Genomic DNA, 27,965 nt, shown 5'->3' with positions numbered 1-27,965 from the left:
CTTTCAGACTTGGCTGGAAATTCTCGTCCCCTTGAAATTAACTAACGTCAATAAAAATCGTCGCATATGCAATTGTTTATGCATTGGCTCACCACCTTAGTTAAGCCTTTCAAATCTAATGTCTGAAGAAGAGTGTTGTTGAACACATCTTATACAATTTAGTGATTTAATGTGATTACAAAGCACAAAAAATAAATAACAATTGCACTGGAATTAATCTTCAGCTTCTACAAGTTCACAAGAGGTACAGCTCACTCATAAGCGGAATTGCTATAAAATACTATTGACTAGTTGCACTATGTGACTTAATTAGAACGGGTAAAGTGGACAACAAATGACACTTAAAAAGCATGAGCTTCGTAAATTTTAAAAAGGGCACTATTTCTTGAAAAACATCATAACAAAAAGCACCATTTTTATAAATGCTTTTTGAAATGAGGTACAAGCTTTTTAGTTGGTCATTATGATGATGAGATATAAATATACAATAGAATACTAATGGTGTGCTACAGGTTACAGCTGCATTCTCGTAAGGTTGAGCCAGAACGCAAAGTTGGCACATTTTGTATGAACTCGACTGGCCCAAAGTGGCCCATGTACTCCTTTTCGTTCCTATAAAAGCTCACTGCAGATGATTACTGATTAGGTTTCGTTTAATTGCATATTCTATTGTAAATAAAGAAAAAAAATTCATTTTTAGCGATTTGTACACAATGCAACCAACACAGCATTGTTGATTGCATTGTGTTCGACACCGACTAAGTCGATCTGCAAATTAATTCAATGGCTACAGCAGGCAAACTAATGACGATGTTTGCAATATGTATGTTATTGATTGCATGAAACTAATAAATTTGAAGAGTTTCTTCGAACAACTGTATGAGATGGTCCTTTTCCACTTTCCGCGGGGACAATTTAGTGACCCTCTCTTGTGGTAAAGTCCCTTCCACGAGAGCAGGAACATCATTTTGAGTGAATCCGAGAGCAGATATTCCATTAGGTATCTAAACAGGATATTGATGTACGCATCCAATTAAGAGAATCTACTATCGGCTTGCACTTTAAAAGGAAAACAAAAAAGACTATTCTCTCAGCACAGTGTCTAACTCTATTCTCGACATTGCATTACGAAAACAGTTTTAATATGTTCATTATTACCTCATTTTTTTCCGTCAAAGTCAAGAATTATAACATCATACAGAGTTACAGACTATACAAGGCTTTATAATGTGGTAACCAAAGTTGATCAAGCGAGAACTAAAAGAAATTTATAAGTCGCTTTCATCAGGCCTTTTGATGCGTTTGCAAACCAGCAGGAGTGCATCCAGGTCACATTATTGTTTTATGATAAAGCTTCATCGAGAGTGAGCGGTGGTATCTTAGGTTGGTAAGCCACAGCACAAAAAGGGATTCCTTGTCTTGGTTTTATTAGGCTAGTTATGAACCGAATCCTCACTGCCAGAAACATATGATATGCACAGACAACAGAAAATAATCAACCAGTAATATAGCCTGCCGCACTTTAAGTTTATCCATAAACTTCAACACAATGTCTGATAGAATAGCGCCAGCGTCCTCTAACTTCGCCTTCGATACATCTGCGCCGAGCAATGACGCTGCTTCGATGTGACGTTCTGGACACGCTTGAGCAGTGAAACGAAACACGGCTGGGGCAGTGACAATCACAGATAGGCCGTGAGGCTGAAGAAACAAAAGTTGACTTTATGCCCGTGCAACTTACTCTTGGCCAAGTGTTAACTATTTTCGAGATGCTTCATTCATAAAACTTTAAAATTGATAGCTGAAAGTACCGCAGAACAAAAAAAAAACGTTTTTCAACTACTTTTTCGTGATAGAGCGCTTAACTAGGCCATAGCCTGACTGGCAAAGCTTAAACTCTCTTGAAAAATTTATTCTTGGATAGCCTACCAGACATTTTGTATCCCAGGTTTCACATTGAAAATAAAAAAATTTCTACAAAGAACAATAGCGCACGTACTATCAATGGTTGGCTGGGATCGTAATCTGGAGAAACATAATCCTTGACCAGCCCAGAGATTGGATAGGACATACCATGGCTGAAAATTTAAAGAACAAAATTCAAACTAGTTTAATTAACATCGAGTTAACATTCATTAATTAGTTTAACATACTGATTCAAAAAAAATCAATCAATACGGAAGTTTGGACAACGTACTAAGGGAACGTTCAAATATTACGTAACGCTTTTTTTCCGAATTTTTGACCCCCCCCTCCCCCATGTAACGCTTTTTCACTACGAATTCAGCACAAAAAACTACCATTCCGTACTCGAAAGCGTTACGTAACGTTTTGCTTGAACCCCCCCCCCCCCCCGATGTGACGCTAACGTAACGCTTTGCATAAACCCCCCCCTCCCCCTCGAAGGCGTTACGTAATATTTGAACGTTCCCTAACCCCAGTGAAAAAAATAAATAATAGTACCACAATGATAAATCCATGATTTTTATAAATCAATTTTAATCTTTACAAATAAGTGTGACGCAATAGACTACATCTACAGAGGCTATTCAATATTCATCCTTCAATGCCGCACAAACTATGTTTCATCACCAACCAGAGATGGACCCCTGCATTCCCGAAGCCAATCCCAGCGAAGGCGCTCGCCAAATGCATCTGCGACCTCGCCTCCATGTCATCCGGGTTATTAGTCGCTCGCTCGATGTACTTGCTTGTGATGGACAGGGCATGCTTCGACCATACGTCACTGTGAAAAAGATGTGAAAGTGATATTGTCACAACTTGTTTGATAATACCGTTACAAACAATCTTTAAGTATATAGTGTGGCCTAAATATGATAACTGTAGTCATGCCACACGCCATGGGCGGATTTGGATAGCACCGTTTTGGACGGTTAAGAAAACTTGGTATCGAAAAACTGTGGAAAAGGGAACTTGTCTCTAAAATAGGTACGGCATATGCAGTCAGTGGCGGCTCGTGTAATGGTACTGTGGTCTGAAACAGCGCATGTAGGGTTGCTAACTTTCAACAGTGTTTGGCTTATTGGCTCTTTGTTAACTATTTTTTTAGAACCGATTTGGATTAATTAACTGTGTTTGGCGATTCCCCAACCTATATTACTTGCAGAACAATACTTTGCAAAAGTGTTTAGCAACGCTTTCTGTCACAATAAAGGCTGTAGCTAATTCACCAATCCAATTTATTTTTCTCTGTCATAGTACAGAAGAAAGGATGATGTGGAAATAAAATGCAGCAACAAAAGAAAAAGGTAGTCAAACCGTAATGTTTTCTAACGTGCATGCAAAGATCCAAATCTCACGTATACAGTACCCAGACAGCAAATCAACTCCCTTTTTCGTTGATACAACGTCTGTAGACGTTGAATTAATGAAAAAAGAGTTAGTTTTCTCACTGGGTATGTATCGATAAATATAATTAAGCACGGCCACCAAACCTAATGATTTAACAAATACGTGGATGAATAAAGTTGAAAAAATCAGTCGATTCCTCGTTCCTAAAATAACTGAAATGCACCAATTGTTGAAACAAAGCAGGACGATGGCACCAAACAACTATCACAAAAACAAATTAACACACAGATTCCTGAGTAGGGATGCAGTGACACAGTAAGTTTGGCAGATTAGTCTTGCTCAGCACTTTTTTATGAAATACCAGGAGAGCAGGCAACCTCACTAACTCAGTTGAAGGGTGTCTGTCAGCCAGCTGAGACTAAGGTTACGATCCTTAACTAGTCATTTACTTTGTTTTTATCACAATTTATAGCCAAAAATGCGCTCAGAATGCACCAAACTTAATGTGATATTTCAATTTTTGCTGGGGGAGACCCCCCGCAGCACCATCACTTTCACAACTCACCAGCCGCCCCTGCATACGGTGCACATTAACTTTATATAATTAATTAATTATACAACATGAAATAGCACACCAACCTTATTGGATTGCTTCCTTGATATGCAGGTCTCAATGCTGGATCCGAAGGACAAGGTTGTCTCTGGTTGTATGGGATAGCAGTGAAAGATTCCAACGCGTGGCTGTGCAACATTGACGTTGATGTTCATATAGCATTGGATAAAAAACAGCTAGAAGTCGCTTTACAGTATCCATGCAAAAACAATTAATTGCTTACAGTTGATTTGTATGTTAAATCTTGAAATGAATTAATCAAATTAACCACTATCTAACTATCTTAAAGCTACATAGATAACGGTTTCGTAAGTTTCATCTCAACTTCGATGAAGTGCAGTTGGCTCGATATTAAGTTTCAGTAAAAAGTGGCATGTCGTTATCTTAACACTTACCACAGCACATCAAATCCACTATAACATGTCACTCTGTTGGGTAGTGTAGTGAGGGTTGAAGGATCGACGATACCGAGGGTCGGCTTCAAGGCGCGACTAGCTATTCCAGTCTTTGCTTTCAAAGGAAGATAATCGAAGATTGTCGCTCCGGTTGTCTCGCTCCCGGTGCCAGCAGTGGTGGGAACTGCAAATGGTTTGGTATGTAGGTACGTCCAATAAGGTGGCACCCCGCATGAATTTTTGTCAATTTAAAAACTTTCTATCGGTAATATGATGAAAAAGTTCACCTTGGAAATAAAAAACGATTTTGAAAAAAAGGAACCGGAAATAGTTTTATAAATTGTGAATGACATCTACCTGGATTTATGTTATTACCGAAAATGCACAGTGTATGAAAACGCTCCCTCGCATCTGGAGAGTGTTTCAGCAAGAGGAAAATACCTTTAAAGTTTCTCCTATAATAACCATGTTCACAAATCTATGTAAAATAGCAACTTTCCGTTTCATGTACTGATCCATGATAATTAATATATTCCCTAGGTTGGTGACCTCGGTAGACTGTATCCAAATTTTGTAATAGTGCAGATAGGCCACGAAAATAGTTGATAACCTTACGTGTGGACGCTTTTTAAATGTTTGGCACATTTGCTTTGCTGTATTTCGTTGCTTTGCCTGTACACGAAGCGCCCGTTCACCTGCTATCAACGGCTTCAAGTTTCCTGTCACTGGTTTCGCTTTCCCGATAGGAGCATTGACAAAGTCGAGAAAGTCGGCTTCAGGGTTGCAAGCGTAGAGGTTGGCTGCTTTGCAGGTGTCAATTACGCTTCCACCGCCAACAGCAAGGAACGCGTCAAATTGGCCTTGCTTTGCAAAGGCGATCGCCTCCTGAAAGCTAATGCAAGAAAAAAAACATGATTTGAGCAACATTTAACAGGTTCGAAAAAACAAAATGTTTAAGTCAGAAAAAAATGCAACTCAGGGTTGAACCAATTGAGTGTGCGTCACCGGCAGGTGTTCATTGATGCGAAGGTACGCATGCCCAAGACTATATCTGCAAAGAACATTAAAAATACAGGAGATGCCAGGCAGTGCCGGTCTTAGGGTATTTCGGGCCCTGTGCGGAATATGATTTGAGGGCCCCAATGACAATGATCCAACTCAGTAGCGTAGCTGGGGAGGCCTATTTTAAAAGGGGAGGGGGTGGTTTGACGGTCGGCGGCGAAGCCTGACACCCAGCGGCGAGGGGTCTGGGGGGCCTCCCCCAGAAAATTTTGAAATATTACTTTGAATTTGGGGCATTCTGAGAGCATGTTCAAAATTTGGGTATGAATATTATCCTACTGTAAAATGGTGCTGTCCGGTGGCATAGCAAAAGAATAAGATCATGCATTCTTGGGCGTTTTTTGGAAATAGCTTTATTTCCAACCCCGATTTCGTACCCTGAAATCGGAGTTAACAAAATCAAATTTCGTCCCCTGAAAAGATCGAGAGAAATTTGAAATGTTTGCGGCAACTCCGATCAGCAACTTCGGCCATGTTGTTTTTTTTTCTCGATCTTTTCAGGGAACGAAATAGGTTGCACTCATTGAGTCTTTCTTGTTGCTAATTCCTTTGTTGAATTCACTTGTTGAATTTTTCCATTGGAAATGACAAAATTACTGCATTTTCTGAGTAAATTGCGGGCCCCCTAATTTGCGGGCCCTGTGCGATCGCACGGTTTGCTCACCCCAAAGACCGGCACTGATGCCAGGAATAACACGCATTATGGTCAGAATCTGTTGCTTGAGCTGATTAAGTTGAATCAAAGTAAACTAACGACCATTCAAGTGTCTAAATTCTAATTGTAACTAGTTTCCAAAAAGTTGTTTCAACCTTTCGTTCGTGGGCTCTACTCGAGTATTGGAGAATATTTCGTAGTTGATTTTGCTCAACTCCAGCGACTCACGAACTGTTCGGAAAAACGGTAACTTTTGAAGCTGTGAAAAAGGGTATTTTCAAAATACAATAGTACAATAAAAAAAAAAAAAAAAAACAGATTGCAAAAACATAAAAAAGATCATAAAATCTAAAATCTAGTAAAATGAATCAGAACAGTTTTAGTAGAATATCTAGTGACCGAGGTCTGAATCAGGGACGTGAAAATATAATAGGCTACATACATTTTTGTCAGTCATCACCAAGACTTTGTTTGCTTTCATATTCTTCAAATCTTTTCCAACTTCTTTGGTTACTCCAAGCCCATAGCGTATATTAGAACAAGCCATCTACAAACCACATTTGCCAGTGATGTAAACAGTTCAGCAGACCATAGCCCTAAAAAGGGCCGTAGGCATTTCTCTCTAGAGCAGCGTACTGTTCTTACATGAGAGAAATCAAGGGTTATAGTCGAAGGGGCACCACTCCGCTATCGACGGTGTGCCCATAAATGTCTTGTCAAGTCAAGACAACAGGTCAACGTGTCAAGCCACAGCAACATGATTTTAAGCGGTGTCGAACAGTTTAGGCGGCCTTACAAACGTCGAGCTATGGTTCTCACCACTCAGTTGAGTGTAAACATCCAGCGAGCGTAAACGTCCAGCCGATGCAAATAATACACACTGAAGGAGCTTGGTTTGAAAACAAAAACTTGAAAAAAAACGTTGTATACTAGTAAGTGGCAGAACAAAATTAAAAATCTTTCATGAAATTATGATTGATTGATTGAATCTTTATCTTCGGACTGGGAAAGCTTCTTGCAGAGCTTAATCCTGGCAGTCTCGCATACTTGTAGAGGCTTTGAATCACTGACGCAGGCCCGGCCGCGAATTTTTTTCCCACGAGATTTCTGTCTAATTAATTCTAGTCACTCTAAAAGTAAGATTTTCCGAAAGTGTTTTGAGAGATTGGTTGATTGAGATTGCGAAGTAACTATTTGCCAATGAAATTCTGCAATGATAATAAAATATAAGCTTTCCCTAATCCTACTTTTTTTGAATAGCTCTTGTGCACCGCAAAAATTAATTTAAAGAAAAAAAAAAGTGTGACTGCGACGGGCGTCGAACCCTTGTTCTCACAATCACTAGGCAGAGGATGAAACCACTGAACCAACCGTGCCAACGAGAAAATGTTGCATTCACACGGTTTTAATACAAACTTTTACCAAAATATGTAAATGAGACAGAAATCTCGTAGGAAAAAAAATTCGCGGCCCGGCTACCGAGATTGACAGAGTGAATTTTCCCACTGTAGAAGTGTTCTTGCCAAGGAATTATTCCATCCGTTAGATGCCGCTGAATGGAGAACAATCCTTAACGTGCTTTGCTCAAGTGCACACCCCGAGAGTCGAACCAGCGCGGGGCGGATTACATTACATTTAAGCAGATTACATTTCAATCGTTGCATTTAAAACATGACAGCCAGGTCTAGTGGTTAGATTACACACTTAACTATGATGCTGCATGTTCAAAGTTAATTTATGTTTGGAACTGATTTTTTGCTTATACAGTAGTGTGACTATAACGTTAGAGCAGAAACGAACAGGAGCTGAAAGTAATGAAACATTTTTTAAGAAAGATTGAACAAACTCACTTCCACAGCATAATCAGTATTTGAAGTATCTAAAAAAAAAATTAAAAAAAAATTAATTAAATAAACACACCAACCAAACCAAAATTAGCTTATTGGAAATATTTTTTAATAAAACAAATAGAATCAATACATATTAAAAGAATAAAAGTCTTTATATGCGTTAAGCAAAAATACAGTCACTGAACACTGGAAAGAAGTTTGGTACTACAGTATAAACGTATGCATGACAATAGTCAACAAAAACATGCATATTTGTGGGGGGTAATGAAACAGATTAAAAACATATGATAAAAGTCAAATCGGTGTATTGTAAAATAGCACAATGACTTGCAATTACAACTACAGACCAGGCTTGTATACAATTAAAACCAACAAGCGTCACAACAAACTATGCCCTGGTTGATCATGCAGTCTGAAAGCAGCCAAAGCTTCATTGAAGTTCGTCATGATACTTAGTTCCTCCAAACATTATGGTTTTGCAACTTGATAAATATGTCGCATATTACTCAAAAGCCAAAATTGTAAGTAGAATAACTTACCAGCAGAAGAAAATGCTGTATGGTTTCTTACAAAGGTTGACAACCTGGGTGTAAAAGCGTAAGCATAAAAATTATGGCTGATAACATATTGTAATATCTGTTGAAAAATTAACAATTCAAATGAAGGTTTGACATAACCAAAGCTCCAGGAAAAAGTAGACTAAGTTACCTCATTGTCACAAATAAAATGGCGTTGCGTAAAAATTATATATACAAAAAACGTAATTAACTGCAGGTTAGAGCTAGTCAGTATAGAAAAAGACACTACATTCGGTGTTGAATCACATAGTATGCTGTGTAGTGCATTAAATTCCCTGTTTTGCTTTATACAAGCATGGCAGTTTACTGATGCGGATTGTTTAACATTGCAAAAAGAACTGTGACTTAATCCTGATATGCAAATCATGTTACTTATGTACCTTTAGACTTCTGCGTTCAATATGGTAAACAAGCCCATAAAAATATGGCTACTTAAACTTACCTACACCGTTGACTGGCACCTAAAACCTTTATTCCTTTTTGGATAGTAGCCATGTTGATTGTTGCTGTTAAGTTAAATGTCAAAAATTCAAACTCTAACCTTAAATTTTATCTGAAAAATATCATACATACGGTATAAACTTGACTTGCAATGTTATAACTATACTCACTCCAAGACATACAGGCCTACTACAACTATCAGCTAAAGCAAATTGGCTTCTATTCTAAAATAAAATGATGTGAACTTTATGAACCAAAATCCCAGCTTTCAATGAAAGTTGAAAATGACACATGCAATTACCTCCAGCTAAAAACTGTTGATTTATCTTAATAACTGAATAAATGGTATGTAGGTACTTTACTTAATACCATGGTCCAAATGACGTGATTTCCAGGTTGCAAGACCTGTGAATGCCGCAACACATACTGCCGCAAGGCACAGATACTTATCTACTATTGCAATAAATAAAGACATAACTACAAAAAATGTAACTGAAATAAACTATTGAGAATAGCATACATCAGTGGTTTTCAAACAGGGTTCCGCAGAACCCTAAGGTTCCGCCAGTAAGTCTAAGGGTTCCGCAAGTTTACATTCAAATCCGAGAGTCTATTTTATTATTATATCATATGGATACATTTTGCTTGTTGGTTAAAAAAGAATATCTTACAATTGCTCAGAAAGCGCTGCGACTTATGCTGTTTTCAACCTCCTACTTGAGTGAGTTTGGATTTTCAGCTCTGACAACCATCAAGCACAAGAGGCGAGCACAATTGCTGTCTGTAGAAGATGAACTTCGTGTGTGTCTGTTAAACACACGACCCAATATTAAAGACTTGTGCAAGAAACACCAGGCTCAAGTTTCTCATTGAATTTTTTTATGAGAATAAATGTAATTTTTTACAATTTGTATTTTTATTGTACATAAATAAATCTGAACATGAGTATTTTAATTTTATTTTATTAATTAAACAATGTTTTTTGCATAGGGCAATTAAATTATGGAACAGGGGTTCCTCGAGCTTGTGGAATCTTTCATTGGGTTCCGTTCCACCAAAAAGGTTGAAAACCACTGGCATACATTAATAGGCTAGTACGCTAGAGACCTGGTTATAAGAACAAAGGAACATAATAATAAGTAAACTTAAACAGATATCAAAACATAATACATACAGTGCCATAACAGATCATACTGAAATACATAACTGCTTGCTTGTAACAACAGTGTTATATATATCAAATATTACAACTTAAATGATGTCATCATATTCATGTCAGAATGTTTAATACCGTATATAGGCCTATACATTCAGTATATTTAAAACGATCTTGATATTGAGCATCATCAACTTCAGTAAATCAATAACTGAAGCAAGACAATTCTAGTTGCTGCAGCAATACAATACATTTCTGTTTGAAGGTACCAGCTCTTCACCGCATGCACAAATTGTTGAAATAGGCTACAAAACTCAATTTGCAGATGACTACATGATTATAATACAAACAAAGCCACGCTCTTTCAAAAGCACCACATCAAAACCAGTGCTGGCAATATAATGGGCTATGTCTAATTGTCTAATTGTCCAGTTTGCGCTTTACAACCAGTTGCAACTTTAAGAACCTCATTGGGCTATGTCCAAAAAAGGAGCATTAAAAAATGGAGGGTGGCACACAACTTTGAAAAACATCTAGTTGTGTGCAAAACAAGGAGAGCATGGTATGGTTGTAACTATCGTGGCACTGGTGTTTGATCTATTTAAGATATCAAAAAAATAAATCTATTTTTGCGTTTATAATCTCAGTTTGCTTATTTAGGACATCACAACAATTAGTTTTACCCTAACAATATACAGTATTAATCCATTTTCATGTTTTTTCAAAACCTAATTACATCATTTCACCACCTTTTCAGCAACTGTTTATCCCATTTAATATAATAGAATCATTATCAGAATAAACATGTCAACCTGCTCTACTTTCACTTGTTTCGATATTCAGCTTCAACAGCTTTGTTTTTTACACTCACATAACAATTTCCTAAAATATAAAAACGTAACGGTTTGTCGGCCCAAATTCCAGACTTTTTGCTTAGTCCAATTCTTTTACATTGCACAATTGCAGATTCTGAAATTGTCTCTCCCTTCTCCAACCAAATTTTATCACTTTTTACCAGATCTACTTGATTCATCTTTTTACATATTCCAAGTGCCTGAAAATATAACATCACATATAGAGATGTAAATGCAAAAAAAACGAACCGTTTTTTTTTAAAAAAAAACGTGTTTTTTTTCAAAAAAAACTTGAGCCAAAAAAAACACTCGTTTTTTGTTTTTTTTTGTTTTTTTTCATATTTTTCTGGAAAAGTTGCAATTTTTTTGCAATTTACAGCTTAGTTTCATTATAGTGCTCTTGAAAAACATTAAATTACTAAAAATAGTTTTATTGGTGTGCTGAAATTCCTAAGTGTTTGTGTTTGGCAGCATATGTTCTTGCATAGTCCTATGAGGACCTATGTTGTTTCGCCTTTTTCTTCATTCTCTGGCATGTTTGTGGCAGTAGACCTGACAAACATTGAATTAATGAAATTTGATGCATGACATAATGTAGATGAGTTAATTTCTTTTTCCTTTTATGGAAGTTAGCCTATGATGTTAGTATACTGTGGTACTGGTTATTCTTGTACACACTCAATGGGTTGACGAAATTTTGACAAAACAAGGTGGCAGTATTCAGTACACACATTTACCTTGTTTGTGGACGTGGTAATTTACTAATGCAAGCTATTGCCAATAGCTTGTTTAAACATGTTTTGTAACTGATAGCTTGCCAACGATGTATATGCTTTATAAATGTTGAAACAGAAGTATTCTTTTCGTGTGTTGTAAGATCTTGGATTGGACACTTCGTCATTGATGCTTCTTGCAGATTATTTGGGACATATAATGCAAGAGACCTTATCACTGATATTTTTAGCTGTCAAAAGTTAGTGCATTTGTCAGAAAAGGTTTAGGTTAATGTTCCTTTCAAATGCCCACCACCCATGTTGACTATTGCTAGTAACTACCATTCTACCAACCTTGAATGAAGAAATTTTTCCTTTAAAGTGGAGTTTTTCAGCACTGCTCAGTGCTCAGTGTTCACATAGTGAATAAATGCTTTATAATGCTTTTCCTGACAAGAATAAAGTTTTACCCATATTCCCACAATGCAGGATAAAGATACAAAACAAACATCAAAGATGAAAACTTATTTTATTTGAGAACTAGGCCTACTGCTTTTTGAGATAAAAAGAAATTGACCTCTTGTCGTTACGCACCAATAAAACCATGATGCAAACTTTAATTTTTTTTATTGGGCAGAGGAAAGATTGACGAAAAGTTAGGCAAAAACAAAAAAAGTGCTAAAGTCTCAAAGTTCTGCAAAGTAGTTTAAATTGGATGGATTAAGTGCAACCATACTTCTTTTAAACATGTCTATGACAGCACAATGGTGTGATTAAGGGAAAAAAAGATGACTATGACATCATAAAGGAGTGTTGAACCTCTTCAGGGAAAATAAAAAAAACATCAAAACGTTTCCATCTTTCACTACATTTAAATGTGATTTGGGCTAAAAGTTGGGACTTTAGCACTACACTGCTTTTGCCAAACTTGTCATCAATCTTTCTTCTACCCAATTATTATTTTTTTTAATTTACGCACCATGGTTTTATTGGTGCGTAACGACAAGAGGTTAATTTCTTTTTAGCTCAGAAAGTAGTAGCCAAAACTTGTTTTAATATTCATAAACAGATAGCCCACCCCATAAAACATGGGGGTAGAGCTAAAACTTATGTAAATATGTTGAGCGGTTCTTGAGATATGGCCGTTTTTCTATTGCTCCTTATCTATAAAGCCACTTAGTGGCTAAGGTTATTTCACTTATAACTCGAGAACCGCTTGTGTGATTTTCATCACGTTTGCACCAAATGCACATCAACTGGAACAATCTCTTGACGTTGTACTGGTAATGGTGTGGTGTGCTGGGAAAAAGTGCCTTTGTGAAGTAGAGAAACAGGACCCTGACCACCTAGTCCTAACGTAACATGCCCATTAACCAAAATCCCAGGTGGCTTCGAAACTGTACACGAGTGTGGTACTGCATTTAACAACTGGCTGAACCAAATTACAGACAATACTTGAGATGTGCCAACCATAGGACACTGTGTTACTATTTGAGTCGATGAGAAACCTTTATGGCTCGTGTGTTGAGACTTGAGAGACATATTGTCTCATTTGAAAGATGTTATACGAGTTATGAGACTATTTTTTTGTTGAAAGAGACGCTATTGCAATGAGTTTACCCTAATTGCTGCATATTGTGACATTTAATAAAAAAATAGGTAAAAAAAACAAAAAAAACGAATAAAAAACAAAAAAAACGATAAAAAACAAAAAAAACGAGCTCGTTTTTTTTTAAAACAAAAAAAACCGTTTTTTTACATCTCTAATCACATATCATTAAACCTAGTCTACCCTGGAAATGGAGCACTGGTAGGCAGCACTTTTTTGCAATATACTGGCATACTAGCTACTAGGCAGTCGGTCTTAAGAGCCAGGCTGAAAACCACACAAAACATACTTATAAAAATATTCACTTTGAATAGCAAGACAACTTGTTGAAGACAAATGTTTCAAATATATAAAGCAGTGGCTATTTGACCGGCTCCGGTCTTTTAATCTGAAACACTATTTGACCGGTCATTACGTCACTATGTAGATACTTTTTTCTCTTTCAAAGCAACAGACAAAGAAAAGAAAAAAATGCTTACAAAAGTTCTAAATTTGACAATAATATTCAACTGAATCAGTGGCGCATACGATCCTTCTCGGGGCTGGTGTTCCAGAGGGAATGAGTTCGATGCTACACGGAAGCGTTATTTTTTAACTAAACTTTGACCCGAAGTGACTCAATCGTTAGGCTGCTGCATTTTTGTGGTCAATTTTTAATTTGAGTAGCTTACAGCCCAATTTTTATGTCTTTTCAAATGTTTTTGAGTTTTTTTAATTTGCTGGAATTTTAAAATTTCCCTTAGTAATTTTCCGCTCGTCATAAGAGGATGTGACCGTGTTTGCCGAACAACGCATTACATTTCTGCTCTCAACAAGTTAGTAATTCAATAGTTTCATTCAATTGAATCAGCGGCACGTACAATGTTTTTCGGGCTGGTATTCCCAAGGCCAAGAGTATGAGTTAGATACTACCCAAAAGCATTTTACTTCAAACTAAATTGCCTGCTAAAAAACACTGCCTAAAAGTAAACTTGACATTGATGAAACCATTTTTTTAAAGAAGTATTGTATATAACTTTTTACAGCCACCAAACTAACTTGTTAAGAGCAAAAATGTAATGAGTCATTCGGCAAACGCGGTTACATCCTCTTATGACAAACGAAAAATTACCCAGAGAAATTCTCAAAGTTTAGTTAAAAGAAAAGATAGCTTCCGGGTAGTATCGAACTCATTACCTCTGGAGCACCAGCCTGAGAAGGATAGTATGCGCCTCTGGTTCAGTTGTATATTATTGTCGAATTTAGAACTTATATAGGCACTTTTTTCTTCTCTTCTCATCTGTTGCTTTGAAAGAGAAGAAAAAGTATATATATAGTGACGTCATGACCGGTCAAATAGTGTTTCAGATTAAGAGACCGGAGCTGGTCAAATAGCCAGCTGCCAATATATAAAGCTTAACGTTGTAGTGATGTAGTGTCTATTCAACAAGGATATTTTACTTCAAAGTTAAATCAAGAAATTAAAATAGGAAGTGGCTGCATTTACGGCGCCGTAAATACAGCCGTTCCATGCCTTTTTTTTAGTCTTTACGTCGCTTTTACTGCGCATGCACGCTGTTGCTGGAAAAAAAGTGCGTATATAACTTCTAAATTCAACTGTTTTTGCCAAGTGAATCAGTGGCGCGCACGATCTTTGTCTGGCTCATACTCGCAAGGATATGAGTTCGATTCCACCGAAAGGTTTTTTTTTTTAACTCAATTCTAACCCGAAGTGACTCAGTCATTAGGCTACGTATTTTTGTGGCCGTTCAGTTTAGTTTGTTTTTAGTTCTGACCATCACAACGAAAAAATAGTATAATAATGACAGACATAACAGAGGTATAGAAAAGGGTAGAAGCATCAAAACGCGGACGTTATAGTGTGTATGATAGCAAAGCAGGCCATTGCCATATTTCAATTGTCCTGCTTTGGTATCATGCACGCTATAACCACCACGTTTTGTCGCTTCTACCTTTTTCTAAAAAGGCATGGAATATAAAATTTTTAGGTGTTACGACCGTGCCATATTTTAAACTGATTGTCCTGCTTTGCTATCATATAGTCAATTGGGGTAATGCGCAGCCATTTTTAACGAACTTTGCTCTCATTTGGTCAAATTACACCTTAGACAAGCCAGTTTTAACTTTTTAAGTGCCTTGCTACTTGTAGATCAATTGTACTAAGAAGTAGGTCAAGTGCGCCTTTTGTTTGTTCTCGAGCAAATTTTCAGCATCGCTTGCGCAATAATCGCTTAATTACGAATGCGCAGTGCTCGTTGAGCTAAAGCGCACCGCGCAATCGAATGCGTAGTTAGGCTGCATTATAACAGCTTTGTGCCCTTGCAGTGTACCACCAGGCAAAATCGGGAAAGGAAAATTTATCAATGTTGAGTACACTACAGCTGGGTTTATTTTTTGCTGAGACTTATTGGTCATTTGTCCGAAATGACTTGAAAAAATTCGGTCATTTTTTATTTATTTCGGTCATTTTTTCAGATGAAAATATTTCCTTTCAAGTAGCTGATACAAACCAAAATTTGCACTTCCTGACTAGCTACAACATTAAGTTTCGCTGAGAAACGTTGTTTTTTTCGGACATTTTGACCGAATTGACTATATATTTTTTCGGACATTTTGACAGAATTGACTTTATTTTTTTCGGACATTTTGCTAAAAAATCGGTCAATAACCGAAAAAAAAAACCAGCACTACAGTTCAAGCTTTACGTGACAAGCACAGACGTCATTTATAGTACGAAAAGAGAAATAATTCCACATACACAAAAAGGTACAAGCTGCGTTTGTCGGTGCAAACTTCTAACTACATTGATTCAACGTCAAGAAACACAGAGTCGACAAAATGTAAGATTTTGCTGACGCACAAATAAACGACTAAATGAAGCAGCGTTCACAAATTATAACACAATGGGCATTACGTAATATGTAGCTGCTTCAGCATCAAAACAAATCAGTCAGTTGCCTAAAAAACTGTTTATCGCACAAATTATCATATCATTATTATTAAAATAGCAGATAAAGATTATGGCTGTTTATGGCACAAATTATCAACAGGGGTTATCAATCAGTGGGGACATTCTCTTTAAATGCTCGAAACATAATTTGTTTTCCTTGCTAACATAGGTGCCGGGTTTTGAAAATCGCCGGGGGGGGCAAACTTTCTAGCCGACTGATTGCTTGCATTCAAAATGCTGATGTTTGTTTGTCAGCATTGATGTCTGTTTGCGTCACGTCATTGATGTCCTTGAAATTTACGGCAGACATCGGACATGTCCGCCGTCACAGCATGTGATGTCCGCGGGAAGTACCATCTAAATCGGTCATATTTGTCCGCCGAGAAATAACACAGGAGCTAGCGATACAAATCGTCACTGCATAGCACAAACAATTGTTGCGATAATATAATTTCCAGTGCATTCTAGGGCACATCTAGAAAATGTGACTACTGTATCCCTTAGCTTCCATTCAAGGAGGAAAAGTTTCGATTTTTACATTGCTTCAACAATTGATGACATTGAATCAGCGTAACAAAGGTGAATTCTTCGCTAAGAATAGATAGGAGTACAGGTACTTCTACAGTCTACACTAACCACGCGCAATTTAGTTCAAGTTTTACGTCACAATGTCTGGTTTTGATCTCCGTGTGATAATGATACGGCAAGGTTGGTTACTAAATTAAATTATACAAGTAGGCTATTACAGCAAGATGCAACAAAATTTGTTAAGTTTGGGTATCACAGTAAGAAAGAAAAGACCCAAGGAAAATTCACTTTCACTCACGTGACACGCAAAAATAAACTTAAAGAAAAAAGCCTGTGAAACTTTGCACAGCAGAAAATAGTAGCGTTAGTGTAGAAATTTTCTGACTCCTGCCCAGAGCATTGTGACGCAATAAGCCACACGACCTCGTTCGGTGGAAGTTAATCAGTTATGTGACGTATTGACCAGCTACACGGCGCTTTGACTCTTCAAGCGCAAGTCGTTGGTCTGATGATCAAGCCTTTCAGAGTGACTTTACTGATTTTTTTAAAAGCCTTCTAAAACCGTAGTTATAGGAATTCTGAAATGGCGAAGAATTATTATCAAGATAAATTGATTAAGCATGACGATCGACGGCTAAAACTGGTGTGTCAGCCGTGCCCGTGAGACTTAATTTGTCCGCCGAGATAGCTGCTCAGACCGGACACGTTTGTCCGCCGTCAACAAAAACGAATTTCGAGACCTGTGGGCTACTTCAAAGTATATGCTGGTCACTTTGAACTTTAGCTCTGAATACACGATACTAAACTGAGCAAACAGCAAACCGCACCTCGTTATTGACACTCCCAAGAAAAAACAAAGCATAAGAAATCAAGAAAAACGTTTTTCATTCATTGTTACTATGCTTCAACGGCACCATGCAGGCGTTTATCAGCTACCGTACTTCTGTTTCTTTTGTTATCTTAGGAGCAGCGCTCTTGTTGCAACAAGTACATTTTTTAATTGAGATCGATCCGCAATGAAGGTCAAACTAACGCAAATCTGAACTTAGAAACATTTAATTTAGGATTTTTTTTTAATAATTTGCGAGGGGGCAGCCCCCCCGAGCTAAATTTACGGAGGGGCGCCGCCCCCCCGGAGTTGGCGCCTATGCTTGCTAATGCTAGAACAGTGAACGTAACACAAACAATGTGATATTGTAGGAAGAAATAGATATATAGTCTGGAAAATATGAAGTTACACCTTCCGTAATCCGTAGTTTATCTAACTAAACTTTTTTTTTGTTTTCTTTCACATTTTTATCTTTTGGAGTGGGAAAGCGAATTGTATCGCTATACTTCACATTAAGCTGCACTCACCGTGGAGTCGCCGGCATCACTGTTTCAGGTTGATTTACGACTAATTTTTGCTGCAATTGTTGTTGTCTAAAACTTTAACATTTTAATAACACCAGTAAACTTTTAATTCTGTGCTGTAACTGTCCAAGCCGAGATTCTTAGTTAAGCGTGCTTTTGCTGCACCAGACAGCAAATCACTCGATTTTTACATTGATTCAACGTCAGCAAACGTTGAAGCAACGTGATGGCTCATGTGCTGTCTGGGATGTACAAACACAACAGACCGAGCGGCCATTTTGTATCACTGTCTGGCTCCTAATTTCATAGCAGCATGTGGTTACCACACATTTAACGCGTGACTTGTTGCTGTGGCCAAATGCGTATTTTTCCATTTTTTTAAAGAAACAAAGTTACTTCTCTATTATCTTTTAGTTTAAATAAAGGTTTGTGTGTGCATGATCGCTACACGTTGGAGCCGTTTTGATACAAGCGCTCTCTTCTTTGCAGCAGCAAAATTAGAAATCCGGTTTCCAAAGTTAAAACGAAGAGAAAATAGGTGACGTATGAAAAGAAAGATTTTAGGATGGATGCCGTTCAATCCTTCTTTTGACTTGGTTTCCACTGAACAGCTGGGTAGTTTAGCTGTAAATAACCAACTTTTAAATATCAAATTTCTTTGTTTGTTTCTTATAAAGCGCACCGCTGCGCATTATTATCGCTGTTTCTCCTGCGCTGCGCATTACCCAGATTGACTATACACTAGGGTGGCTCTTAAAATTGAGTTTTTGAATTTTGCTTGGGACACCCTTTCAAATGATGAGGTTGTCAGAAAAAATAACTCCTGCAAATTTTTTTTAATTTGAAGTTGATTTAGGGGTGGCCCTTTCCCCCTAAAGTTCTGTGCCCTCCCTCAAAATACCAAATCTGCGTATCTCGAAAACCACTTGAGCTAGAGATACGGTTTTTGTGTTAAAAGATGCAGAAAACATGGTTTTCTATATGCATTCTGAACATTAAATGTATCTATCTTGAGGAGAAAAGCAGTTATGATATAATATTTACAAAAAAAAACACATTTTAACACAAAAGATACGATACTAGCTCTATAAAAAATATGTGACGATCAGTGTTCCCTCTAAGAAATTAGGACTCGTGAAATCTGTCCAAATCTTGATTTCACAACCTTTTTTGTGACCACGTCTACAGAATTTCGTTTTTTTTTCTTAATTTTTGCACCTTAGAGGGAACACTGGTGACGATATTCATTTCAAAATGTAATTCTGGTCAGTACTGCGAGAAGCGATATTATCGACAATATTTTACATATTGCCTTGCGTATCGTGACAGGATGTCTGCGACCTACACCATCGGACAATCTTCCTGTCCTTGCAGGCAACCAACCAACTGAGTTTCGTCGCGAAGAAGCCAACCTGTCTCTTTCTCGCCGCACTACGAACCCCAACCACTTGATCCACTCAAATCTCTACGAGTCTGTGAGCAAGCAATCGAGCATCCTCGGCAACTGAAATTGAGACACCCATTTGTACGAACCGCACAACTCCTGATGAAAACCGCTGAAGACCAACCCATCCATCAGTGCGGCTACCTGGGAAGACCACGAATGGAGCTCAGAGTGGAAGAAGAACTCCTCAAGACTCAAAAGTTTTATCTCCGACACCGGCCTCCATCCAACCGGAATGCATTTGCCAAAGAAGGCCTGGGTGCGGCTCAATCGCATGCGTACTGGGCTACTGGCGTTGGACTATTCTGCTCCAACATGCACAAATGGGGGATGGCTCCATCCGCAATCTGTGAGTGCGTGGCAAAGAGGAACAAACCACAGACCACACCATCTGTAACTGCGCCAAATGGTGTGCGTGGTTCTGCTTAAACTGGATGATGAATCAATTCAATGGCTGCTCGACACCTGCAAGCATCTAAACCACATAGCCACCGCTGCCCAAGGGTGGTACAAGGCAGAGCCCCTCGACCCCTGGAGCAACGAAGAAGGTTTAAACGAAGAAGAAAAATCAACAATATTGTTCTTGTTGCAATTTGGAAACAGTTTCCTGTGTTCAGTAACAACTTGCAAAAGAAACTGAAGTTGGTCCTCATCTTCAGTTAAGAGTTTGTTAAAATCCTGGATTAGAGCAACTCCTCTCTCTGCTCTGTCATTGACTGCTGAAAGTCCCTTCGCCATGTGTAAAGCTTGAATAAATGCACCATCTTCAGTCCAATGAGCAAGATGCTTTGAAAGTATAAGTATTGCTTCATCTTCATCCAACAGCTGAAGAAGCCATTTTGAATTAGAGGTGCAATACTGTTCTAGACCCTTATTACCAAGAAACGCCTCTACTTTGACGCTTGGTCTCCTTGGTGGACGTTCTGCTGTTTCATCTAACATGGTTGCCACCATTAGCTTTTTACTTTCCACAGACAATAGAGAGTCAAACAAGGCTAGTCCAACCATTTCTTCAGACAGATACCATAAATGCAGACCAAGCTTTTTGCAAAATTGCCTTCGCCATCCAACGAGCGCGATGCATGGCACCTGAAGCTTGAAAGCAGATTCCACGCTCGAGGAATATGACAAAAAACGGGCATTTTAGCTATGTATGAATACATAAAAGTTTAGGAACACTTATTTCGTTTATTGCTTTACCGGTTTTACAGGTTAGTTAATGAACTTTGTTTCTTGAATAGCTTGGGCCACAATACTTGTTCAGCGCTGTTTTGTGCTAGAATACCTAAAACAGGTTTTTCTAAATAACTGCTTTTCTACTCAATATAGACGCAATCACTGTTCAGAAAGCAGATAGGAAATCATGCTTTCTGCATCTTTTGACACAAAAACCGTATCTCTAGCTCAAGCAGTTTTTAAGATATGCAGATTTGGTATTTTGGAGGAGGGCGAAAAACTTTAAGGGGGGAGGGCCACCCCTAAATCAATTTAAAATTTTTTGTAGGAGATTTTTTCTGACAACCTCACCATCTAAAAGGGTGTCCCAAGCAAAATTCAAAATATTTTCATTTTTTGCCAAATAAGAGCCACCCTACTATACACGCTATAACGTCCGCGTTTTGTCGCTTCTACCTTTTTCTATACCTCTGTTATGTTTGTCATAATTATACTGTTTTTTTGTTGTGATGGTCAGAACTAAAAACACACTAAACTGAACGGCCACAAAAATACATAGCCTAACGATTGAGTCACTTCGGGTTAGAATTGAGTTCAAAAAAAAAATTACCTTTCGGTGGAATCGAACTCATATCCTTGCAAGTATGAGCCAGACAAAGATCGCACGCGCCACTGATTCACTTGGCAAAAACAGTTGAATTTAGAAGTTATATATGCACTTTTTTTCCAGCAACAGCGTGCATGCGCAGTAAAAGCGACGTAAAAATTAAAAAAAAGGCATGGAAAGGCTGTATTTACGGCGCCGTAAATGCAGCCACTTCCATTTAAATAACCCTAAACACACCTGGCATAATTTTGATGGACCATTACAAATGTTTTTTTCCAACAAATTTTTTGCAGACTTTTGATTTTCTTTTCTACGCTTCTTCATTACTTCGACTCCTTCAGCAGGCTCAACAGCTCTTAAAAGCACTGCATCACCTAATCCTACAATCAAACAAAACATTTAGTGCTTTAAACAAAGTAACTTCATTGATATACAAATGCTAGCCTACGAATCTATGAACAACACACAATAGCTTTTCATTTGAAACTCAAGTATATTTTAATATGGTAAATCACAATTAGTGGTTGACAATAATTACCGTACTCATGATAAAGCGATTATAAAGATGAGTTGTGATAATATTATTAATAACCTGTTAAATTTTTTTCTGTCAAAGTATTTTTAGTGGCAATATGTTTGTGAAATGGACGCACTTATGCATGATTGCAAATTCGTGTATGGACTCTACTGATATATAATACTAATAGACAACACACAGAATATATAATTATATGACATGGTACAGTACCTTGGCTGGATATATTCATGCAGTAGTACATTCCGTATGTCATATACACATACACCGTACCAGGCTTCATGAACATAGCCTTATTACGTTCGGTTTGCTTGTGGTTGTAGGAATGTGAAGCTTTATCATCTTTAGCCATGTATGACTCAACCTCCACTATTTTGCAAGCAATTCTTCCTTCCTTGCTTTTTCTTACAAGTATTTGACCAAGCAAAGCTTTGGCCAGTTCAGTACAATTTTTATTAAAAAAATCATCTGTAAGTCTTTGAGATGACTTTTTACTTTCAGCTTTGAGGGTACAAGTTTTTGCTCTCTTTGTGAAACACTCGTTTTCTTGAAACTTAGGAAAAGTTCGCTTTTTTTGCAGAAGCCGCGATGCCATATTGAAATCACATGAAGTTGATTTGCAAGTTTTAAGTAAATTTAATTCACTAATGCACTCACAGCAATGCTGAAGCAGCAGTTCGCAGACTAAGCTAGAAAGCTGTGCAGTGCTGCATCTTCCATTCTCTCCCTCTTCAATCTTGCAAAGTGCAATCGGTGCAATGCTGCAAACTGCAAGTGCAATGTAGGCTACACTCATTCAAGCAGAACATGAGTCGGCTATAGAAATCCAGTTAAGTCAACCATGAAAAACATTCAATGAAACACAGGCTACATCAGGTCTATGATCAGATGGTAGCCACTTTAACAAGTAAAAATTCTGCCACTGAAATTGATTAGAATGAAACCGCCAACCAATCAGAACATGTTATAAGAGGCTACCGTCCGATTGTGACCTTTCTAGCACTCAGCCAGAGAGTTAATGCTTGTTTTGAACTTTATTTGGTAATTACAGAAGAAAAAAGAGCAATAGCAGTGGTGGGAATCGAACCCGCGTCAATGAAATAACTACTTTCTAGCCCTAACCCTAACCTCTAAGCCAACCAGCTGACAGAAAATCCATCACTTGATTTGCTTTGTATCATCTTCTTTTCGCTCTTTTTCACGTCATAGAAAACATAGCTTATGATTGGTTGGCGGTGCATTCTAGTCAATTGCAGTGGCAGAATTTTTCCTTGTTAAAGTGGCTACCACATCAGATAGAGAACTGGATAATGATGCAAAGAGAATATCCGAAAAAATTCGGGAATCTTGAATAGAATTAGAGGGACAGTTCCTTCAAAATCTTTCTAAACCGCAAGTAATTGTTTAGCGTCTTTTTAAAAGCACTTAAAAAGCGAAATCTCCAATTAAGCGACACTGCTGAATTGAAGACCAAAATAAAAGAGAGCATGCTTCAAGCAACTGAACAAGTAAACTACTCTGCTGAAGAGGGGAGTAGCAGCGACTCTGAAGTGGATGGTGGTAGAGCCACAGAGGACTTATTTGCACTAGGTACTTTACGCAAAATCCAAGAAAAAAAAGCAATGCGCGTTGAATCTGTTACGGTACAGGAGTATTTGGAAGCCGACCTTGAGCCCAAGTTAAGCGGATCCAGATTCACAAGGGGACCAATGAAAACACTGTTTTTAAAACATAACACTCCCATTCCGTCACGTGCTGCAGTGAAAATATTGTTTTCATTGCACATGGGCTCCGTTAGAGGGGGGCCGCGGGGGTGATTACCCCCCACCAATTGGAGTGGGGGGGGTAACTAATGCAAAATTACCCTCCCCACTAATGTAGAGATAAAAATTTAATTTTTATATTTTTTCTACTTTTGTGTTTTATTTTCATTTTTTTACTTTGTTGCACAACTTTTTAGTTGTTTGCTTGGAAACTCCGACTCGCAAGACAACGCAAATATGCAATAGAGACCTGCATAATGCTATGGGAATTGTTCAGGAGCTAAGTAGTTTGCAAAATCAGTCTGGCAAGTTCAAAATCGCCCTGCAGGAAGAATCCCACCATAGCTTGCACTTGCACACTTTGTGCCAAACAAGATAGCTGACACGTGTACCGGCCATTTCTTCAGTGTTGTCAAACTACGAAGCCTTGCTAAACACACTTCAAAATTTCAACAATGCGAAATCATTAGGCCTTTATTCCCAATTATTGCAAGGCAACACATACTTTGCATTGCAGTTTTGCCAAGTTTTATTCAAACCACTTGAAAAAAAACTGGCCTGTTGCAGATCAAGTTTTAGCCTGGCCTATACCATCAGGGGCATGATGGTGCAGGTTGAAAACTCAAAAGTTAATTACCAGAGTCTTAGAAATGAAGAACAATTTATGCAGTTATACAAGGAATTTCAGCAGCAAGTAGATAGCTTAGGCTTAGGTAAAGTCCAAATTTCAAGAAAGTGTTGTGAGCAAAGTGCTTCCCATGGCCTCGCTTCTCATTGCAGAAGGCAGTTCTATGCATCTATTGACAGCATAGTGCATGTCCTCACCCACCGCTTCAATGGACAAGAAATTAAAACTCACCAAATGCTTGAAGTTTTAGTATCTGGCACAGTCAACGACAGTGCTGTTACAGCGTTGGAACGATATGGCTTCGACGTGAAAATTTTGGGCCAAGATTTAAGCCACTTCCATCAGAAATTTGGGCCGATCAAGTATGTGTGCGATGTTCGAAACAATAGGTTTTATGCCAGTGTGGAAAAACTTGTAAAATTGCTATTGGTCAATGGCCCTTCTTCTGCAGAAGCTGAAAGATCGCTTAGATCGCTACGCCACTTAAAAACATTGCTCCTAAGCACAATGACTGCTTCAAGACTCAATTTCATTGCCATGTACCATGCCCATTAAGTGTAGATGAAATCTGCAAAGAAATTTTTTTTAACAATGCACAAAGATTTAAAGTCTTTGACGACTTCTGACTGTTCTGCATAGATAGAGGCAGAGTGCACACAGTGTTTTGTTTGAGTTAAGGTGTTCGTTTATAATGTTATTTCTTTGTAGTTTTTGTGAGATTTCGGCACAAGGCATTACCTGGGTGCTATGGCATTTTTGTTTAGCGTTATTTTTTATACGGCGCAGATGGTAGGCCTTCCTGTAGTATCGATCAAGATGTCTCCTTATTTTCAGTTCTTGCAAAAGTTAATGCATTTTAGCTTCTTCTTTTTTCTGTTGTAGGCCTATGTATAGTTGAATGTAGGCCTAACCCTAGATGCTGAAACGTTTCATTTCACTGTGGATTTTATGGCACAGGTTGTCGTGCTGTATTCATGTAATTGTAAATTTAGTTTTATAGATTATAGCTTTGACCTTAACGCTTTTGGCCTTTTAAATCTAACCTTTTAACGTCTGAAGTGCAAAATTTGGAAGACTTGAGCCAAGGAAGAATACAGAGAGGGATTTACCGTTCGTCCCCTCTTCCAGTCAAAATTGTCTCAAAATCTCAAAAAAATGTGGCAAGTGTTAAAAACTTTTGCTCGTGATTTCAGATTCGTTGAAAGAATTTTTCGATTTTAAATTGTCCTGAAAGGCAAAAACTTTGCGCCTTCGGCGCGAAACATCCAGCCTAAGACGCTGTATAAGAAACTGAAGCTTTCAATAATGTGAACAGGGTCTGGGAAGCGACCTTCCAGAAGTAGGCTATATGTGATGCGTTAATCTATAAGCCCCTGTCGATGTCACAAAATCGTTCCCGCCCCTGCTTTAATTACCCCCCCACTCTCAGAAAGTGTCCGGAGCCCCTGTACATTGCAGCACTTGTTCATCACCAGACTTTACTCGTTCAAAATCGACGCCGACACACGCCCCATCAGTCTGACATCACCAAGACAGGCATGGGTGCGCCTCAACCGTCTCCGTAGCCTGCTGACGTCGGGCTTTTCCGCTCAACCATGCACCAATGGGGAATGGCCTCTTCCTCCTCCTGTGAATGTGGTGCCGAGGAACAGACTGCAGACCACATCAGCAATGACTGTACCATCTTCAAGCCACCTAACGGAGTGGAAGGTCTGCGTGTCATTGGTGATGAAACCAAAGACTGGCTGCTCTCCAATAGCCTTCCAGTGCAGTCCGGGAACATCGTAAATCTGGGGTGGTAAAAGGATAGACTATCGGCTCCAGAAGCTCACACGACGACGACGATTGGGCAAGGACATTTTAAAGCCCAAAAGGGCAGGCCTAAGTGACGACTGACGAGCACTTTGAAATGCTGGTATTAAGGAAATAAACATAGGCCTATAGGCTACTGAGTAAGTTTTTTTGAATGAAACATTGTTGGTTCTGTACTTGTGCTGTTATGTTAGCATAGATGGCTCTACCACTAGGCTATAGGCTACTGTATATCAAACATTGCGGTTAAACTGGACTTGCATGCAGAGCTGCCCAGGTGCAGAATTTTATGTTCAGATTTGTGAGTAACTGAAAGTAACTTGTAGGCTAACTGTAACTAGTTACTTTTTAAAATCGGTAACTCAGTTACTATTTTGGTCAAGTAACTGTAACTCAGTTACTTTTGAAAGTAACTTTGCCCACCTTTGGTTATAAGTAGGCCTACCTTCTACCTACACAATTGAATTTTTCAATGAAAATTGGAATGCGGTTCGGGCAAGCAGAAATTTAGTGAGTCGCCGGATCTGCGTCAGTGTTTAAAAAGCCTTACACAGGACTTGTTGCTCGCGTAAGTTCGGGATTGCGTGTTAGTCAGCAACAGCATTGTGAAGTGCAATGTAAAAAATACGTAGGCTACCGGTAGGCCTACTCTTCACTTTTTAGCGGACCTTATCGAAAGGAACCTCCGCACTGGTAGCCTACTCATTAGCTTTTTCTGCTCTTTACAACCTTATTTAAGCTAATCATTTTACACCTGCCTTTCAGCCATGCTGATGTGTTAATCTCAAATAGCCCACTTGTAACATGTACCATTAGCGCGTGACTTTGTGAACGAAGAAACTTCAAGATGAAGTGGGGCTGGTTCGACTCTAGGGGTGTGACTCAGCGGCATCTAATCGACGGAAATTTCGGCTGCGTAGCCGAATGGTAAGAACGTCTGCGCGACGTTTGAAGGGACGTGGGTTCGACACCGCTCCAGAGCACGCGGCTGTGTCTCGGCAAAGACACTTAATGGCAAACCAATATAAGGGGAGCAGCTAACTCGAAGACTATATGTCACTTCGCTACTTCCTGTTGTCTGTTGTATCGCATCTGTGATCGCAGTGTACTGTATGTTATCGCAATGGGCGCAAATAAAAACACGATTATTATTATTATGAATAATTCTCAGGCAACGACACTTCAACAATGGGAAACTTCAATTTGTTAATCTCGGTGACCGGGCATGCGTCAGTGGTCCAAATAAGCCTCTACCAGTAGGCTATGCAAAACTACTGGGATTAAGCTTTCTCAGTCGGAGAATAAAGATTCAATCAATAAATGTGTCTCACTGACAAATTCCACTTAGGCTATTAGAACATTTGGCCAAACCCTATGAGAATTGCAAATGCATTGCAACTATGCAAATTCAAAACATTCTCTTAGGTCACGCTTCCTGTTCACAACTGCCACTCACGTGAAATGCATTGCAACTGTACAAATTCAAAACCTAAATTCTGCTCTCACGGAATTTAGCCCACCACATCTGTATTTTAGAAGCGACTTGACTGTGTAACGTTTCCGTTTTCATAAATCCCACCGTGATGTTACTGTTAAAAAAGCACTACATTATAAAATAAGACAATAAGACCGGAAATTGAAAAGTAGCCCTACTCGTAACGTATATTAGCCGAAAGGATTTTCAAAAAGAAAAGAAGCGACTCTCGAACAGGCGGGAGTTGAGTGCTCAAATTGAAGGTAAACCTCACGACGGGAAAATATCGCTTTTCTGGCACACGTCACAATGAAGTAAAGTGAGTAGACAGGATGAGCATTTCTTAATTTCTATTGTAGGAGCTTGTAACCTTGATTATTGTAAAATACATTTTAAGTTCAATACACCGGACTCGTTAAATCGTACACAATCATACCCTAGCAAAGAGAAAAAGCCT

General features: G+C 38.5%; 2 protein-coding genes across 3 annotated transcripts; both read right to left on the bottom strand.

Annotated features, from left to right (window-relative positions):
• Positions 1-20: 20 nt before the first annotated feature.
• LOC145765382 (hydroxyacid-oxoacid transhydrogenase, mitochondrial-like) lies at positions 21-9,012 on the bottom strand. Of its 2 annotated transcripts, XM_082577198.1 has the most exons (12): positions 8,908-9,012; positions 8,427-8,470; positions 7,888-7,916; positions 6,480-6,584; positions 6,193-6,296; positions 5,016-5,212; positions 4,321-4,504; positions 3,952-4,053; positions 2,597-2,746; positions 2,000-2,078; positions 1,522-1,701; positions 21-1,004 (listed from the first exon to the last, which is right to left on the bottom strand). In XM_082577198.1, exons 1-12 carry the CDS (start codon positions 8,958-8,960, stop codon positions 846-848), a joined length of 1,386 nt encoding a protein of 461 aa, XP_082433324.1. In that variant the 5' UTR covers positions 8,961-9,012; the 3' UTR covers positions 21-845. The 2 variants fall into 2 exon arrangements, with proteins under 2 accessions (XP_082433324.1, XP_082433325.1); XM_082577199.1 differs by lacking the exon at positions 6,480-6,584.
• A 6-nt stretch (positions 9,013-9,018) lies between these two features.
• LOC145765383 (DNA-3-methyladenine glycosylase-like) lies at positions 9,019-22,551 on the bottom strand. The gene is made up of 3 exons (XM_082577200.1): positions 22,045-22,551; positions 21,534-21,676; positions 9,019-11,116 (listed from the first exon to the last, which is right to left on the bottom strand). The coding sequence occupies exons 1-3, from the start codon at positions 22,424-22,426 to the stop codon at positions 10,886-10,888; spliced, it is 756 nt and encodes a 251-aa protein (XP_082433326.1). The 5' UTR covers positions 22,427-22,551; the 3' UTR covers positions 9,019-10,885.
• Positions 22,552-27,965: the final 5,414 nt, after the last annotated feature.

This window comes from Aplidium turbinatum, chromosome 2 (genome assembly GCF_918807975.1).
Source record: "Aplidium turbinatum chromosome 2, kaAplTurb1.1, whole genome shotgun sequence".
NCBI lineage: Eukaryota > Metazoa > Chordata > Ascidiacea > Aplousobranchia > Polyclinidae > Aplidium > Aplidium turbinatum.
This window is presented reverse-complemented; position numbering and strand designations above follow the sequence as displayed.

What these genes read in the sequence shown, in the direction of transcription:
- LOC145765382 (XM_082577198.1), bottom strand. Translation starts at nt 8,960, where the DNA reads ATGGCTACTATCCAAAAAGGAATAAAGGTTTTAGGTGCCAGTCAACGG. An exon ending in GTAGAGCCCACGAACGAAAG is followed by an intron (nt 5,213 to 6,192) that starts GTTGAAACAACT and finishes TTCTTGCATTAG; the next exon opens with CTTTCAGGAGGCGATCGCCT. An exon ending in CAAGGAAGCAATCCAATAAG is followed by an intron (nt 2,747 to 3,951) that starts GTTGGTGTGCTA and finishes TCTTTTTCACAG; the next exon opens with TGACGTATGGTCGAAGCATG.
- LOC145765383 (XM_082577200.1), bottom strand. Translation starts at nt 22,426, where the DNA reads ATGGCATCGCGGCTTCTGCAAAAAAAGCGAACTTTTCCTAAGTTTCAA. An exon ending in CATGAATATATCCAGCCAAG is followed by an intron (nt 21,677 to 22,044) that starts GTACTGTACCAT and finishes GTTTGATTGTAG; the next exon opens with GATTAGGTGATGCAGTGCTT. An exon ending in GTCCATCAAAATTATGCCAG is followed by an intron (nt 11,117 to 21,533) that starts GTGTGTTTAGGG and finishes TTATATTTTCAG; the next exon opens with GCACTTGGAATATGTAAAAA.